Here is a 15,104-nt window from a genome sequence, read left to right on the forward strand (position 1 = left end):
ACCAAGTTTACCATTTCAAAAGGCCATCCACGATGCCGATTAGCTCCCGTTCACTGCAATGGGTATTATGTGAAACGTGATTTTAACTCGCTCAAATAACGGTTAGGAAGCACACATTGGTTGACAATGCATGTGGCATGAAAAACACGCTATTGGAGTTTTCTTCTTTTTTGTCTTTCCGTATTTGCAGCTCTGCCCATTCGTGTAAAAATGCATTTCCGCGCTGTCCAAATTTTTCACATCATGCATTATCAAGGAACGATGTTGCAAATTAATTTGGGTGGCGCCTTTCCTTTGGCTATTTTAACCTTTCCTCCAAGATGCCCCCCAGGATGGAGCTCCAGGACAGGGGCCGAATGTTAAGTCCGCACAGTTCCTTAATGAGGCGATTCTGAGGAAGTGGGGGCGTGGTGAATTGGCGATGCAAACAAATGGCAAACTTGCGAATCGAAGAAATGGAAAACATGGGAAGCAAAGAAATGACAAACTTGCGAAGCACAGAAGTGTCTATGCAGCGAAGTTCACAAAGCTGCCGCGGCTGAGAAAGCCACAACCAGAAGAACGCCTCTTACATTCCTGTTACTAGTTTGGCCCTTTATACTTTCGTAAAAACTCCTTAAAAGAGAAAAAAAAAAAAATTTTAAGCGATTATTCCACTTAGAAGAAATCGATTCGTCGTGACAACTAAATGTCTGTCTCTTTCTCGACGGTGTACATTCTAGGGGATCCCAACACTTCAATTAAATTTATAATTTGTGAGCATTCTTCGGATATGCTTTATGGGGGGGAAGGAACAAGTGGGTAGGGAGGTCACAGGTTTAATTCAAACTGGTAGTAAACATGCATTATCATTTTAAAAAAAAAAAAAAAAGCCATTTCTCAACTCGGCAACTTTGCCGTTTCGCAGTTTCTCAACCGCTCAATCGCAACTTTTCAATCTCGCAACTCCTCAATCTGTCAACCTCTCAATCTCTCAACCCCTCAATGTCGCTCTTTTGCATGAGTACTAACTCGTCCTTTTTGAACTTCCCGGGGAACAGGGGACAGAGGTTTATCAGCTCGAAAATTATGCACCCCAGGGCTGAACAGGAAGAAAGAAATGTGAAAGAAAGAAAGAAAGAATGTAAGTAAGTAAGTAAGTAAGTAGGTAAGTAAGTAAGCAAATAACTAAGTAAACAAATTGATAGACGAATAAGCGGAGCAATGCAGACAAACGACAAAAGGGTCCCATGTCTTAAGACATAATGAGACTGAAGCGCAACTAACACCATAGGTCTACGTCCGTCTGCAACGGGGGGGAAGAAGTGCGACGGGGTGTGTTGGGGGGTAATCAGTTCGGGAATGCACATGCACCCCCTTTCGAGGGCATAGAAAACGAAATTTCAAAATGGAGAATTCAGGCGAACCGTGTAATACATGGAGCCGCATAGCAGCTCAGGCGCCCGGTACCATCTCGAGCAAATGTACGGAATAGAGATGATGCTTTCTTCGACTTTTTTTGCAGATCCTTCAGAGTATCAAAAAAAGGGGGATCCTATATTGGGATCAAAAATGGGGGAAGAGCCACAAAGGGCTTCTCCAAACGTGCTCCTTCAAAAGTGCTCCTTCAAACGTGCTCCTTCAAATGTGCTTCTTCTTCTGCTGTGCTTACCCAAATCGCATATTTCCACCTTAAATGGGGATGAGCCTGTATCGATCTTTAAGAAAGAGAGAGGGGGAAGCTGCACTGTTGTGTCTGTTTTAATGGTCAGCCATTGTTCGTCTCTTCGATCGTTTTTTTTTTTCCAGCTGCGCGGATCGCTTCTCTGATCCCTTCCTGTGGTGCCATTACCAAAATGTTGTCCGGCTTCAAATCCCTGTGAGCTAAATTCTGCTCGTGTAGGTGCTTGATCCCTTTGCATATTTGGCTGATAAGGTGACAATCCAGGGGGAAGCATGTGTAGCTGCAGTTTTGTTAATCGCTTGGCTAGCCGTTTCGTTCATCGAAGGAACATCCAACATGTGCCGAAGTGAAGACGTATTATTTAAGGGGCGTCCTCATTCGATCCTTACTATATGATGGTTTTTAAGTCAGACGCTGCAATACGGTCTTTCCTAGGATGAAGGAAAAAATGAAACCAGTTGAATGGTCGTCGTTCCTTTTTGTGCAAAATGTGATTGGTCAGGGGGGGGGCAGAAGCAAAATGCGTGTTCTACACGTGGTGACGTAAGAGGCCTGAACACAATGCCCCTATTTCGTTCTTCGCTACTTTGAGCTGACTTATATTATTTATATTATTTATATAACTATTTTTTATTTTATTTTTTTTTTTTTTCTCACTTGTTTTCCTTCCTTTCTTGCTTCTTAAATCGGATATACTTGCCCAGGCTGTACGTCATGTACTTGAAGACAATGTTCTGTATACGAAAGCCCTTCTCCGTCGTGGTGTAAAAAATGGATTTTAAATTTACGATGTTTTCGCTATGCTGCATCTTCTGCAGTAGGTCGACTTCCCTCGAGACTTTGTTCCTCCTGGTTCGTAGGCGCAAAATGGGGGGAGAGGCACACTTGGGGGGGAGAAGCACACTTGGGGGGGAGAAGCACACTTGGGGGGGAGAAGCACACTTGGGGGTGACAATAGGTCTGTCTATCGGTGTACCCACGTGTGGATGCGGGGCAGAGCCGTCAAATCGTGCAATTCCCAATTAACGCAGGCGTCTTGCGCTTCGCACACGTCGCACTCATCGCACGCTTCTCATACCACTTGGGGGACCGCTTAATCGCCACCGGCTCCTGCGTGCACAGGTCAATAGCGTAGTAGACCTTCCCAAAGGTGCCCTTGCCGATGAGTTTCACCAACTTGTATTTGTGCTCTTCCTTCCTGACGCATTCCATTTTGACCAGCTCGGGGATTTTCAGAAATTTCCTGTGTATGCTTATCGGCGTGCACATGCGTGCGTTGGAGTATACCTAACTCGTTTGCGTAATGTTCCACCCGTTCGTACCGCTACTTATCCTCGCGTGTACTTGTGGGACTTACGTCGGGATGAGTGCCAGTTCGAGTAAAAGGTAAATGTACTTTCAGACAAATGAGACAAAAATGTGCCGCTGAACGAGTATCACAAAGTGGGGGCGAAAAGAAGGACAACGTGGAGGTAGCCAAAAAAAAAAAAAAAAAAAAATTGAGAAAGCTTCTAAATACTTCGAAATGCCTCGAAACACTTCGAAGTGAAATATCAATTCATTCTTAGCCGCTCATTTTACCGCCAACCTTTGACAAGGTGATAAAAAGGCAAATGGCAGAACAGGCCGTAGGAACAAAGAATGTAGAAACGCACAACAGGCAGGCCCAGTGGGATAACTTCATATGCAGATACATAAAAAGGTGTGAACTTTTTTTTTTTTTTCCCATTTTTATTTTTTTAAAATATTTTATTTTGCTACATTTTTCAACTCGCGATTTTTTTTTATCTACACTTTGGAGCATATCCTTTGTCCCTACACTTGATGAGTGCGATTTTTTGTGGTGGCTTCATCACAGCATTGTCAGTGGTACTGTGTATCCTATAATTATAAACCCCCTCTTTTGCCTTTTTTTTTTTACTCATCGATTTTGTTAAAATTTAATTCCCAGCGACTCACCCTTCATGTGCACACGTGTACATTCCCCCGTCTATTTTTCCGCATAGCAGTGTTCACTTCAGCGAGGACGCTACGATGATCGCAAATGGTTTCCTTTCCTTCAATTTTGCGATTGTGTATGGGAAATAAAACGGCCTGCATACTTTTCGATCACCACGGGGAGGGAACAAAACGAAGTGTGCTAATTGCATTTCGTTTGGAGCATCAAATTGACGTAACCGATACGTTCGTCCTCCCTATTTGTTCATCCCAATGGAGTGACACATATATATGGCCAAAAAAAAACAGGAAAAAGGGAAATGTTGAAATTACTTTCATTTTGTACATCCACCTCGTTTTGTATTTATTCCTTTTTGGCATTAGCAATACGTGGTGAAAAAATGAATAGCTATTACATTTTCCCGTTGTGTAATTTTTTTTTTTTTCCCAATTTGGCTTTTCATATAGCTGCTGTCCTTGTGTGCATATTTTCACAAAGGCAGATTGACACTCAAGGGTTCCATCCATTTGGCAATTCAAGGGAAAAAAATTACAGGGAGTATAAAATGAGAAGATATACTCACACAACAGATTTCCACATGGGATAGAGTCATGTGAAATCCGTCCCGTTGTAATAATCGCACAACTCGTTTTATGTGCAGCAGCGTTGGAGAGGGTATCATGTGGAAACGAAAAAATGCTCGCTTCTTTACAGGTGGAGGATCCATGCGATGTACCACTTTGGGTATGCTAATTCGATTGCCTTCCACATCATTAAGGGGAATGCAAAATGGAGGAGTACGCCCAAATGTGGATAACACTGGCTAGTAGCTACTTAGCGTTCGTCCCTCTCGCGGTGGACTTTACGATACCAACGGGGGGAGGCACAAAATGGGAAATTTCTAAAAAAAAAAAAAAAAAAAATACAAATTGTAGAGAGATATTTCTATTCACATTTTTGCGTACACATGAAAAGGAACCATTTGGAATTATTTTTTTTTTTATTTCATAATTTTTTTGTTTATTTGGGAACACATTATGCGTACGCGAGTAAACGTTTTTTTACTCATCTTTGAGACTTTATTTTTCTCTTTCCGGTGGCGATACAGTCAAATGGAAGGAAAAGCAAATTATGGCAATTTTGTGAAGTATCGCTGGGGTTTCACAAGGTCGAGGGGCGTTAGCAACGTATGTATGAAAAGTACGCATAAATGTGTGAAGAAAGCTAATGGAGGAGACCTCCCTCCGATTGCTCTGCATACTGCAGGGTGTTATACATGCCCGACGTGAAAAAGGGACAAGGACGCCGCGTTGTGTAGGTAGAACGGCATCGATAGCTCCGCGTGAGCAGTTCATACTTCGTAGTTCATAGCTCGTTGTTCGCAGCTGGCACTGTGTAGTTCTTATTTATCCGCACTCGATGAGGGCAATGCCCATCATGCACTTTGGCACACTCCACATGTGGGCATGTACGCATGTGCGCGTACTTGCGTGTACGCGTAAAATTAGTGGTCGCTTTTTTTTTTTTTTATGGCCCTGCGTTTTGTACTTGTTACATGCAGCGCTAAGACTGCCAACAATGCAGCGATACGCAACACAACGAAACGTACAACGTACTGTAAGCCTTTTTTTCTCATTTTTTTGCTTAATGGATAAAGAAGTGACATTTTAACTTCAAATTGTGGAGCATGCAAGTGTGTCCCGCCTTTCTGCATACACCTCGACAAAAAGTCGAGTCAGAAAAAAAAGAAAAAAAGAAAAATATTTTTGTGAAACGAAAAGGAAACCATTTTACCATACGTGTACGTGAAAGAAAAAATCGCAAATGACAAATGACGCATCATAGCGAAGGCAAAAAAATTCTACTTTCACATTTTGACACTTTTGCATTTTCAAATGGGGAAAACGTTCATTCAGCGTTATGTTTCACCATTTTGATGTTTTCCTGTTTTGTGTCACATTGGGACTTTTCCTTTTTTAACTGTTTTTTAGCTATTTTTTTTAGCTTTTTTTTTTAGCTTATTTTTTTTTTTTTCCACCTGATTGTTAAAAAAATTATGAACAGTCAGAACATTTTCACGTTTTAAGCTATTTTCCTCCTTTTTTGTTTTTTTTTTTTTACGCACCCACTTTAACGTATACTCGTTACACCCCACGATTTTTGTAAATTATTTACTCGCCAAAAATAAGCCTAGGTAAACGAATGAACCAAAACACATAAGGAAGGATTTTCCGTGCAGCGTATTCTCCCCACTTGTGTGTATGTATCCCCTTTTGGCAAGAGTGGAGTAACAGCGAGCATTTCAAGTGTACCTATAAGCGCACACCCATACAGATATGTACCAGTGTGTTCTTCCACTGGGGTATCTCCTCATGTGCACTTGTAGATATATTATGTACACGGCTAATCCGATTTGTGTGCACCCATGAGAAAAAAACTCGAATGAAACCATGTGAGGGAAAGCCAAAACCCGTCCTAGGTTAACGTCTGACGCACGTGTCCATGCGATCGACGCGAAAACGTGAAAGCTCATGTCAACATAAATGCCATCCAGGTGGAAGTGGCAGCTAATCAAATCGTGCGCCCCATAAGAAGAGGGGAAAAAAAAAAGAAAAAAAAATCGTGCACATTCGTGTATACATATAAGCATTCATTTATGTTCACCTCCTGAGAGTTATGCCGCTTAGTCACACATTACTGAAATAAGCAGGGGGACAAATTATAACCGTAAAATGATGCTAGGTTGACAAATTGCCTATCCTCGAGCGGCACAAAATGTAAAAAAAAAAAAAAAAAAGAACAATTACAGTAGGAATAATAAGAAGAAAGGTCACTTCATTCGATCCCCCCTTCGAATCAGTTGGGAGAGCACAGCAATCTGTGAAGGGAATTTTTTAATTGGGCACGCGCGGTCAGGCGCTTGGTTGGCACACCTCGGCGCAGTGACAAAACTGCATTGCGACATAGCGCCGTAACTATCACCCCGCTGTGCGTCTCGCCGGCACTCTTCTCCCCGCGCGCATCCAAAATGAGAGTAGAAGAATACAGACACCAGGTTGGGGGGCACTGCAAACTGATAAAACCGAAAGACTCATCGAAAGTGTACAAACCCCTTATAGAAAATGAATATATTTTCTATGAGAAGTTAACGAACTTTGGAGCGTCTTCCGCGGAATCGGGCCCGTTACACATTTTGAAAAAATTCATCCCTAAGTTTTATGGAGTGACTGAAATTGTCGTTGAGTATTCCTCGTCGTCCGAGATGGAGGACAATTTAGTTAACAAACAGAAAAGGAGAAATGAACCGAGTGGTAGTAAGGGTCGGAAATATTTCAGTTTGGACGGACACGATGAGACAAAACAACCGTCAAACGAACTGCAAAAACAAATGTCAAACCAACTGCCAAACCAACCGCCAAACCAACTGCCAAACCAACCGCCAAACCAACTGCCAAACCAACTGCCAAACCAACTGCCAAACCAACTGCCAAACCAACCGTCAAACCAACTGCCAAACCAACTGCCAAACCAACCGATAGCCAAACCGCCTCAGGGCGAGCCAGAAAAAGGAGAAAAGGACACTCAAAGTGACAAGTACGCCAAGGGGAAGAAGCGAAAGAAATGCATCCCACACATCGTCTTGGAAGATCTCGTGTACGGATTTAAGCGACCATGCGTATTGGACATAAAAATGGGGAAAAGACAAAGAAAAATAGGTGCATCCTTAGAAAAAAGAAAAAGACAAGTAGAAAAAAGCTTTAGAACAACTAGCCATTCTCTAGGATTTAGATTATGCGGTTGCCAACATTACAACAAAATAAATGACAAATTATTTTATAAAGATAAATATTGGGGTAGAAATTTAACAAAGGAAAATATCCCATGGGCAATTCGAAATTGGTTTTGGAATGGTATCCTACTGTACGACGAATTGATTCCATTACTACTAGAAAAGTTACATCGATTTTTTAACTGCATAGTGGAGTTACGACACTACCGCTTTTGGTCTTCTTCCCTTCTCTGGGTTTTTGATGGTGGATTAAATGACGAAAAAGCGAGATCAAATTCGCTAGACATCAGAATGATAGATTTTGCCAATACCATTTATTTACAAGATAATCCATCTGTGGATGATGAATATATATTTGGTCTTAAAAATTTAATTCATTCAATGCAGATCCTAAACAACACAATTCAAGGGATGCATTTTTTGCCTCAAGAAATTAGTACTTGTTTTTATTCTGAAAATTGTAAACCCAGGGGAAATTTCTATCGTCCTATTTTTAAGAAATCCAAGTCAGCCATTTTGGAAGAGAATATAAAAAAAAAAAATCTCAATATAAATTTTGAATTTTTAAAAAATGCAAAAGCGAGACGGAAAAGTAGTAACGTTTATTCGAGTCACATGACAGGTGAGTTGGCAACTCAGTTGGCAGTTGGATCCCCAAAAGGGACAAGTGATGACGGATTAGCATTTCAATATCTTAACAAATTTATGGGAAAAAAAAAAAAAATATATGGAATCAAGAGCAGTACTTTAGTAACTCCGATTGCCCCATCGGGAACCACATGAACCTCTCTCCGTGTAGCAGTCCGGTTGGAAGACTCCACAACAGAGAGGTCTGCTTCAGTGGTTGGTTAGATGAGCCGCTTCCTGGGAATGTTACCCACCGAAGTAGGGGAAGTCCCCATTTTAATATCCCCCTCATACCTCTTACCAGCGTTGACCACACGGATGATGGTCCAGCTTCAGGAAAACGTTCGAATGGAACCGATCTCCAGGAAAAGGCGAATATCACCACGTTTAGCGAAAGTGCGAACGGGCCCCTGAGAAATGAAGTCCTATCGTTAGAGGCACTTCAAATAGGAGGCAACCTAAGGAGTGACCACCACTCGGAAGTGACCTCGAGGGGGAAGGAACCAGTTTTCCCAATAGATTTGATCGAAGATCCCAAACGGGCCCACCTCTCATGTGAAGACGAACTTGTAGACCTGCCGAAAAAAACAACTAACACAACTAAACAGAATGAGACATCAGAACAAGCGCCAACAAATAATCATATCGATGAAGCAAAAATGGAACGATTGGAAATAGGGCACATTGACTGTGATCATGCCATCACGACTAGGCATGAAACTGATGGGAGGAATCGCCAAACAGGAGAAAGCGTAACCGAGATGGAAGAGCCACAAACAAATTCTCCTTTGAAAAATAAAAATAAAAATGAAAATTGCCATCCCATAAATCCCTCAGAAGAAGAAGCAACAAATGGAGTAACCGAAAAGGGAGAAATTCCGCAAAGTGAGGATTGCCAAAAATATATGAACATGTCAGGTGAAAAACAGACTATTGATGACAAACGATCGCACATCAATGCCCCGCTGCTTCAAACTCGTGAAAACGTTTCTTCCATGTCGAGAGAGGGAAATTTATTTGGAAATGGAAAGGGCAATTCAGAGGAGAGGTACGAGAACAATGCGTATGAACAAGTCATACAAGAAGTTATAGTCAAGACGTTAAAAGTCGCCTCTAGGGGTAGCGAAAGGGAGAAAACTGCGTCCGTTGACATTGCATATAAGACTCCTGTATATAGCAACTGCACGAACAGGATCGAAGATGAAAGGAAAGACAAAGACGATGGGTGCCGCAATGAAGGTGAGCCAAAGGGACACGAAAATGACTTTACAAATTTTTGTGAGTCCGGAGGGAAAGGTCGACCTTACAAGCATGAGTATATTCTGTCAAATGAGATGAATAGAAATGAGGTCGCACAGAATGGGGATGAAACGAGCGATCGGAAGGGAAGCTACTCTAAGGGAAGCGGCGTGGAAGTGGAGAAAAAGGAAGAAAACGGGGTCGTAAAAAATAATGAGCAGGAAGATAGGCAAAACACCAAACAAAATTTAGGTGAGATAGAATCCCACACACAGCAACAAACGCAAGAGAGCTTAAAACACGACATGCTCAAAAAAGGGGAGCATCCAATTAGAAGCGCACTGCTGTCCAAACTCCCAAAAGATTCGTTTGTGAGAGAAACAAAATGGAGTATTCTAAGCAGAAACATAAATCTGAAAGTGTTCATCAATTATATGATTAAGAAAGAAATTGAGGAAAAAAAAAAGGCGCAAGAGTATCTGTGCCTTTTAGTGAAGGGTAGAAACGACCTGAACCTCCGAGCCTTGCGAAGGGAGCACCTCTCCGATAGCAACAGGGACGCGGTGGGAATTCCGTGGAAGGCGCAAAGGAGGCACAGAGCGAGCAAAGTCGGTAGAGCGAGCAAAGTCGGTAGTGCCAGCAGAATCAGAAGAGATAGCAGAATCAGAAGAGACAGCAGAGCGAGCGGAGCCACCGGACGGGGAAAGAACGAGGCGAATGATCCCCCCTCAGAAGCAGCGAGGGGCGAACCGCCCCCCATACTTAACCATCACCTCTTGGAAAAAAGCCTCAGCTATAGTTACAGTCACCGTAACACCTGCGGTCACCATTACACCTGCGGTCATCATTACACCTGCGGTCACCGTTACACCCGCAGTCACACCTACAGCTGCAGCCACAGCTACAGCTCCGACTCGGGACTCATTTACAACAGAAGCCTGCAAGGGGGAGACCTGAAGAAGATGCTAAAAAGGGAAGCGAGAATTACCAGCAAGAGGTGCATTTCCTGCACAGATATACCCCTGAGAATAAAAAAAAGAAAAAAACAAAAAAAAAAAAAAAAATATAAAAAAAAAACTTTTCAAAAAAATTAACATCCAATCGGGAATGAAAAATAGCATAACTAAATCAACCCCGAAATTTATTTTCTCCAACTATACGGTTCCTAATCAACATTCTGTGACACACCCTATTGAGTACTCACCAAAGAGCGATTCCATTTGCAGAATAACAGACGATTTTAACGCTTTCACCGCGGAGTATAGGAGCAACCGATACGTTCACTCCGTCATCAGACAGAGACACAACACACACCAGGTGAACGACTCGCCCAACACACACATCGATCGCACCACAAACAACCAAACAGATTATAACTCCTTTCGAGAAAAGAACCTGATAGTACCCCTGACAGACACGAATTCTAGTGAAAAGTACCTTCGAAGGTCCCTGTCCGAACCCAACTTCTACAAATTTGGCTACTTCAGATGCATACTTAACGACTTTTATGGAACCAAAATTAATTACAACAGTTTGGTTGCAAACAGGTTGGATAAGATGAGTAAGGTTCCCATTTACAACCAGATATATGGATTCACTTCCAACTCGAGCGACCTGGATTCGTCCGATGCATCATGGGGCTACTAATTTTTCTCTTCCATGGGGCGTGGGCGGAGAGTTTTTTCCCCCCCAACTGTGACCTAAACCCGGAACCCTGTAACCTCAACCCCTAATGTGCCTGGGCATCCCCGCTTCGCACAAATATGTGATCGCCATGTTGTGATAAATTCGGCATGCTCGCGTTGCAAGCCCCCCCTTTTTTTTAATTAACTTTTTCGCGTACTTTTTTCTAGTCTAATTGGGGAGCCTTGTCAAGCTTTTCATCGCTTTGCAACCCTTTGCAACGCGTTGCGAACTTCATCTCAGCTTAGCGAAGTTCATTTCACGCAATTTTTTTTTCCATTTTTTCACGCCGCGTTCGTTCCCCCACTTCCCATTTTTTCTTGTGATTCATTTTAATAATGGTTAACAAAAACACACCTGGTAAACAAAAAACTGTCCAGGAGGGAACTTTACGCACAAAACTGGTTAAAGAATTCCACCCCCCTTTTTTTTTTTTTTTTTTTAACCTCACAACGCGCGTGTGCACGCGGTACGTATGTTCCTGCCTCCCACTTTATGACGCCCTCGTTTACCAAATTATCCTCGTAGTAGGGATAGCATTCCTTTTCTGTGCACACCTGTGAATTCCTCTCTGTCTCACTTTTTTACTTCCCGGGGGGAAGAACAATTTTACGCCTGCTGACTTTTTCGCCTTTCCGTTTTTTGTAGCATTTGGAAAGCTTGCCAAACCCAACTGTCGTAAAATTCTTCCCCCCCATGGACCCCTTCGCGCGTGCTTTGGCTGCTATACACATTCATTCCTAATAATGCACCAGCTTATTTCCCTCTGCATGTACCCCCCCCGCCCACTCGAACGGGGAAATTTTCCACCACCTTGGCACACTGACCCGCACACTGGCCTACATGCTGGCCAATTTTTTCTTCGCATTTTAGCTGATTTGATTTTGCCGCTCGATCATTTCTGCATTCGCTGTACCATTTGTTCGTTCGTTCGTCCGTTCGTTCGTTCGTCCGTTCGTCCGTTCGTCCATTCGTCCGTCCGTTCGTTTTTTTTTTTTTCCCTTACCATGCGCACTTTTGCGTGTACGTAACTGCATCCCCATGTGCACGCTTTACGCATACCGGGAGTAACATTTCAAGGGTTTGCCCCCCTGCCCGATAACTGCCAATTTCGCGCATTTTGACATTAGAAATTGTGAAGCGGCAGACACGTTAATACGCATGCCTAATGAAAAATGTGTAGGCCCGAACACACCCTGGAGTGATGACTACGCGAGAGGAATTGCCGCACATCGATTTGCTCTTACGGTTAGGTACACCCACACATACGCAGACACTCTCACCCATACATACGCAGACACTCTCACCCACCCACACAGACACACACCCTCACCCCTGCATGTGAACACCCCCCCCAAACCGCCACGCTCACGGAACGGCTGCCAGACCCTAACTCAAAATGCTTGGTTGCACAGAAGAACCAAAGTAATATGTATGAACAGAAATGCCTTCCTGCACAAGTGGAGGGAAAATGAAATGTGTTCATCTTTTACGAAAAAGTTTTATGTTTTATGTTCTATGTTTTATGCTTTATGTTTTATGTTTTTTTTTTTCCTTTTTATTTTTATTTTCATGTTGTATCGCCTTTTTAGTTTAAAAGATCCAACGAAAAAAAAATTCATCATTTTTGGATTGCCGTTCTCGGGGAAAACTTCTATAATTTACTTCTTCAAGCTGGGCTACCTCATAACAACAGTGAGTGCACCTCCACGGAAGGGCAGCGCCGCGCACACAGCCCTTTCCCTCTCCCCTCCCAGACATTCCAGAACGATCAGATCATGTGGTTATCTTTCGCGTAGAGGTTTCGTACCTTCTCCAATTTTTGCAAAAAATGTAGAGAGGGGGGGGGGAAAAAAAGCGTACACACGGGAGATGCACCCAATGTGTTTGCCATCCGCCGAATGGAAAAAAATTAACTAATTGGCTGGTCGGGAAAGCGCATTCCCAAACGGCTACAAAGGTGCCTTGAGAATGTGCGCTCTTATTATGACCTCCCGGAAACCCACTCCTGCATCATATCCCCACTCCTGCATCATCTCCCCACTCATGCATCATCTCCACCCCCATGCATCATCTCCACCCCCATGCATCATCTCCACCCCCATGCATCATCTTCCCCCCCATGCATCATCTCCACCCCCATGCATCATCTTCCCCCCCCTGCGCTGCGCTCAGGTAAGAACACTCTTCATCAACGAAGAAAGTTTCAGCGTGAAAATCCAAACAGACAAAAACAGGCTGGGCGAAAGAAATTACGAAGTAACCTTCTTCGAGGTAGGAACGGATTGCTCATACAGCTTAATAAAAGAATACGCAGACATTTCAAATGACGTAATCTACATTATCGACAGTGCACACAAAAGTGCCCTAAGTGAAGCCAGAGAAGAATTCATCAGAATTATATATGACTTTCGATTTGTGTATAGAAAATGTAAATTCTTAATTTTTATGAACAAGCAAGATTCGAATGGCTGTCTCCCGTCAGAAGAAATTATAAATTATTTTGCCCTTCCAAAAGAGTTGCGCTTTAGGTGTAAATTCTTTTCGTGTAGCACCTTATCTGGGCAGGGACTAAAAGAGGGCTTAGAATGGCTGGTGAACACGAACGTTTTTGTTGACAAAAATGATGATGCCGTTGAACCGAGTGGGGGAACATTTTACAACTACTAATCCAGTTGGAGGTTCACTTTTTTTTTTTTTTTTTCCTGTCCGTTTGGTGAATGCACATTTTTTAACAGAGAGAAAAAGGCATTCCTCAGACGGCTGCCTTCACTTTCGCAAGTACCTACGTTTGTAATGCACATACGTAAACACACTGAATAGACTTTTTAATAATCGCTAGCTTTCTTAATACTTTCCTTTTTATTTATAAAATATTTCATAAGTTTATCTGCATGCCAATTTGTATTTTTGTTGTGTCATTCCTTCTGCATGTCTCTCCACTTTTGTTGTATCATCTTGCCATGCGCTTCCACATTTTTTTTTTTTTTTTTTGTTAAAAAAAAAAAAAAAAAAAAAAAAGTTGTATCTCTCAATTGTGACCAAGTCGATTTGAGAAAGACAAAGGTGATGAACTTCGGTACAAACTACAAGATGGGCACAAGTACCCCAAATGGGAATCTTTCCCCTTTTAAAATATGTTTAAGTGGAGAGTCCTTTCGCCTATAATGTCGTTAAGCTGGGAGGGGAGGGATAAATGGGTGTGCACATACAATGTAGAAGAGAAGAACATGTTGCGAGGGGAGACGATAAAATAAAAATTTTAAATGAGGAATAAAATCCCCTCAGTTCCTCCCCCTCAGTTTAGTTCCTTCCCCCAGTTTATTCCCTTCCCCTCGTTTGTCCTTTTTCACCATCCCGGTTATTTCCCAGCCCATTTTGTATTTTCATTTTTAAAATTAAATTACCTGGTCGAGCTCTTCCAAAATGTTCTGATCGCCTTCGCCCACATCTTTGTGGTACCTCTCGGCTAGCTTCTGCAAAAAAGAATAAAAAAATAAATAAAATAAAATAAAATGTAATACAATATAATGCAATATAATACAATATAATAAAAAAATTCGCTTAATTCTTCACAGGGTGAGAAAAAAAGTGCACTCCTTTTTAGCTTAAATACTTTTAAAGAATTTTCCGAATATTCTTTTTCCACTTCATCCTTGATGTCCTTCACTTCGTATTCTTGCGCAGTGTAAAAGACGAAAATGTGAACAATTTTGGCAACAGCGAGGAGTGTGACGCGAGGAAAATGTAAAGATTATGGTCTACAGAAAAAGTCAATCCCACCTTCACTCATTTTATCCCCCGGAATGGCATTCACAGAGTGCGAATTTAAAGGCTGCGGAAAGGTAAAACAGAACAGAACGTTTTTCCTTGTTCTCGTGAAAAACGACTGAGCTGCGACGTAGAACTAACCTTATATATGTTCAGTACATCATAGGGGAGTTGCGCGTGCGCTGTACACACAAACGCGAGGAGGAGCAAAAGAAGGAAGCGTCCCATGCTGGGCAAAACAAAAGGGAAGGAAAAGGCCACGCGGTTCGAAGTAGACGTGGGAGTAACACGCAAAATGGATGTAATAAGGAGGCAAAAATATATATTTTTACCCTTTGGAGGACGATACGCATTTAAGCAAAACAAACATTTCGATTGGGGGTAAAAATAAA

The 15,104-nt window shown here is 42.3% G+C and overlaps 3 protein-coding genes across 3 annotated transcripts; 2 read left to right on the forward strand and 1 right to left on the reverse strand.

Moving 5' to 3' along the window:
* Positions 1-298: 298 nt before the first annotated feature.
* On the reverse strand, positions 299-3,237 carry PCYB_142540 (protein kinase domain containing protein; the record flags this gene model as incomplete). Its single annotated transcript, XM_004224725.1, has 12 exons — positions 2,976-3,237; positions 2,742-2,954; positions 2,321-2,512; positions 2,053-2,094; positions 1,832-1,907; positions 1,652-1,697; positions 1,407-1,507; positions 1,267-1,285; positions 1,012-1,081; positions 716-775; positions 573-615; positions 299-391 (listed from the first exon to the last, which is right to left on the reverse strand). The coding sequence occupies exons 2-12, from the start codon at positions 2,930-2,932 to the stop codon at positions 299-301; spliced, it is 933 nt and encodes a 310-aa protein (XP_004224773.1). The 5' UTR covers positions 2,933-2,954; positions 2,976-3,237.
* A 3,393-nt stretch (positions 3,238-6,630) lies between these two features.
* PCYB_142550 (inositol polyphosphate kinase) lies at positions 6,631-10,905 on the forward strand (the record flags this gene model as incomplete). Its single annotated transcript, XM_004224726.1, has 3 exons — positions 6,631-8,018; positions 8,324-10,255; positions 10,485-10,905. 3 exons carry the CDS (start codon positions 6,631-6,633, stop codon positions 10,903-10,905), a joined length of 3,741 nt encoding a protein of 1,246 aa, XP_004224774.1.
* Positions 10,906-12,356: 1,451 nt separating this feature from the next.
* Positions 12,357-13,610, forward strand: PCYB_142560 (ADP-ribosylation factor; the record flags this gene model as incomplete). The annotated part of the gene is made up of 2 exons (XM_004224727.1): positions 12,357-12,636; positions 13,117-13,610. Coding segments are annotated over exons 1-2 (753 nt in total), but the record flags the coding sequence as incomplete, so codon positions are not given.
* Between the last annotated feature and the right edge of the window lie 1,494 nt (positions 13,611-15,104).

This window comes from Plasmodium cynomolgi, chromosome 14 (assembly GCF_000321355.1).
Source record: "Plasmodium cynomolgi strain B DNA, chromosome 14, whole genome shotgun sequence".
Classification (NCBI taxonomy): domain Eukaryota; phylum Apicomplexa; class Aconoidasida; order Haemosporida; family Plasmodiidae; genus Plasmodium; species Plasmodium cynomolgi.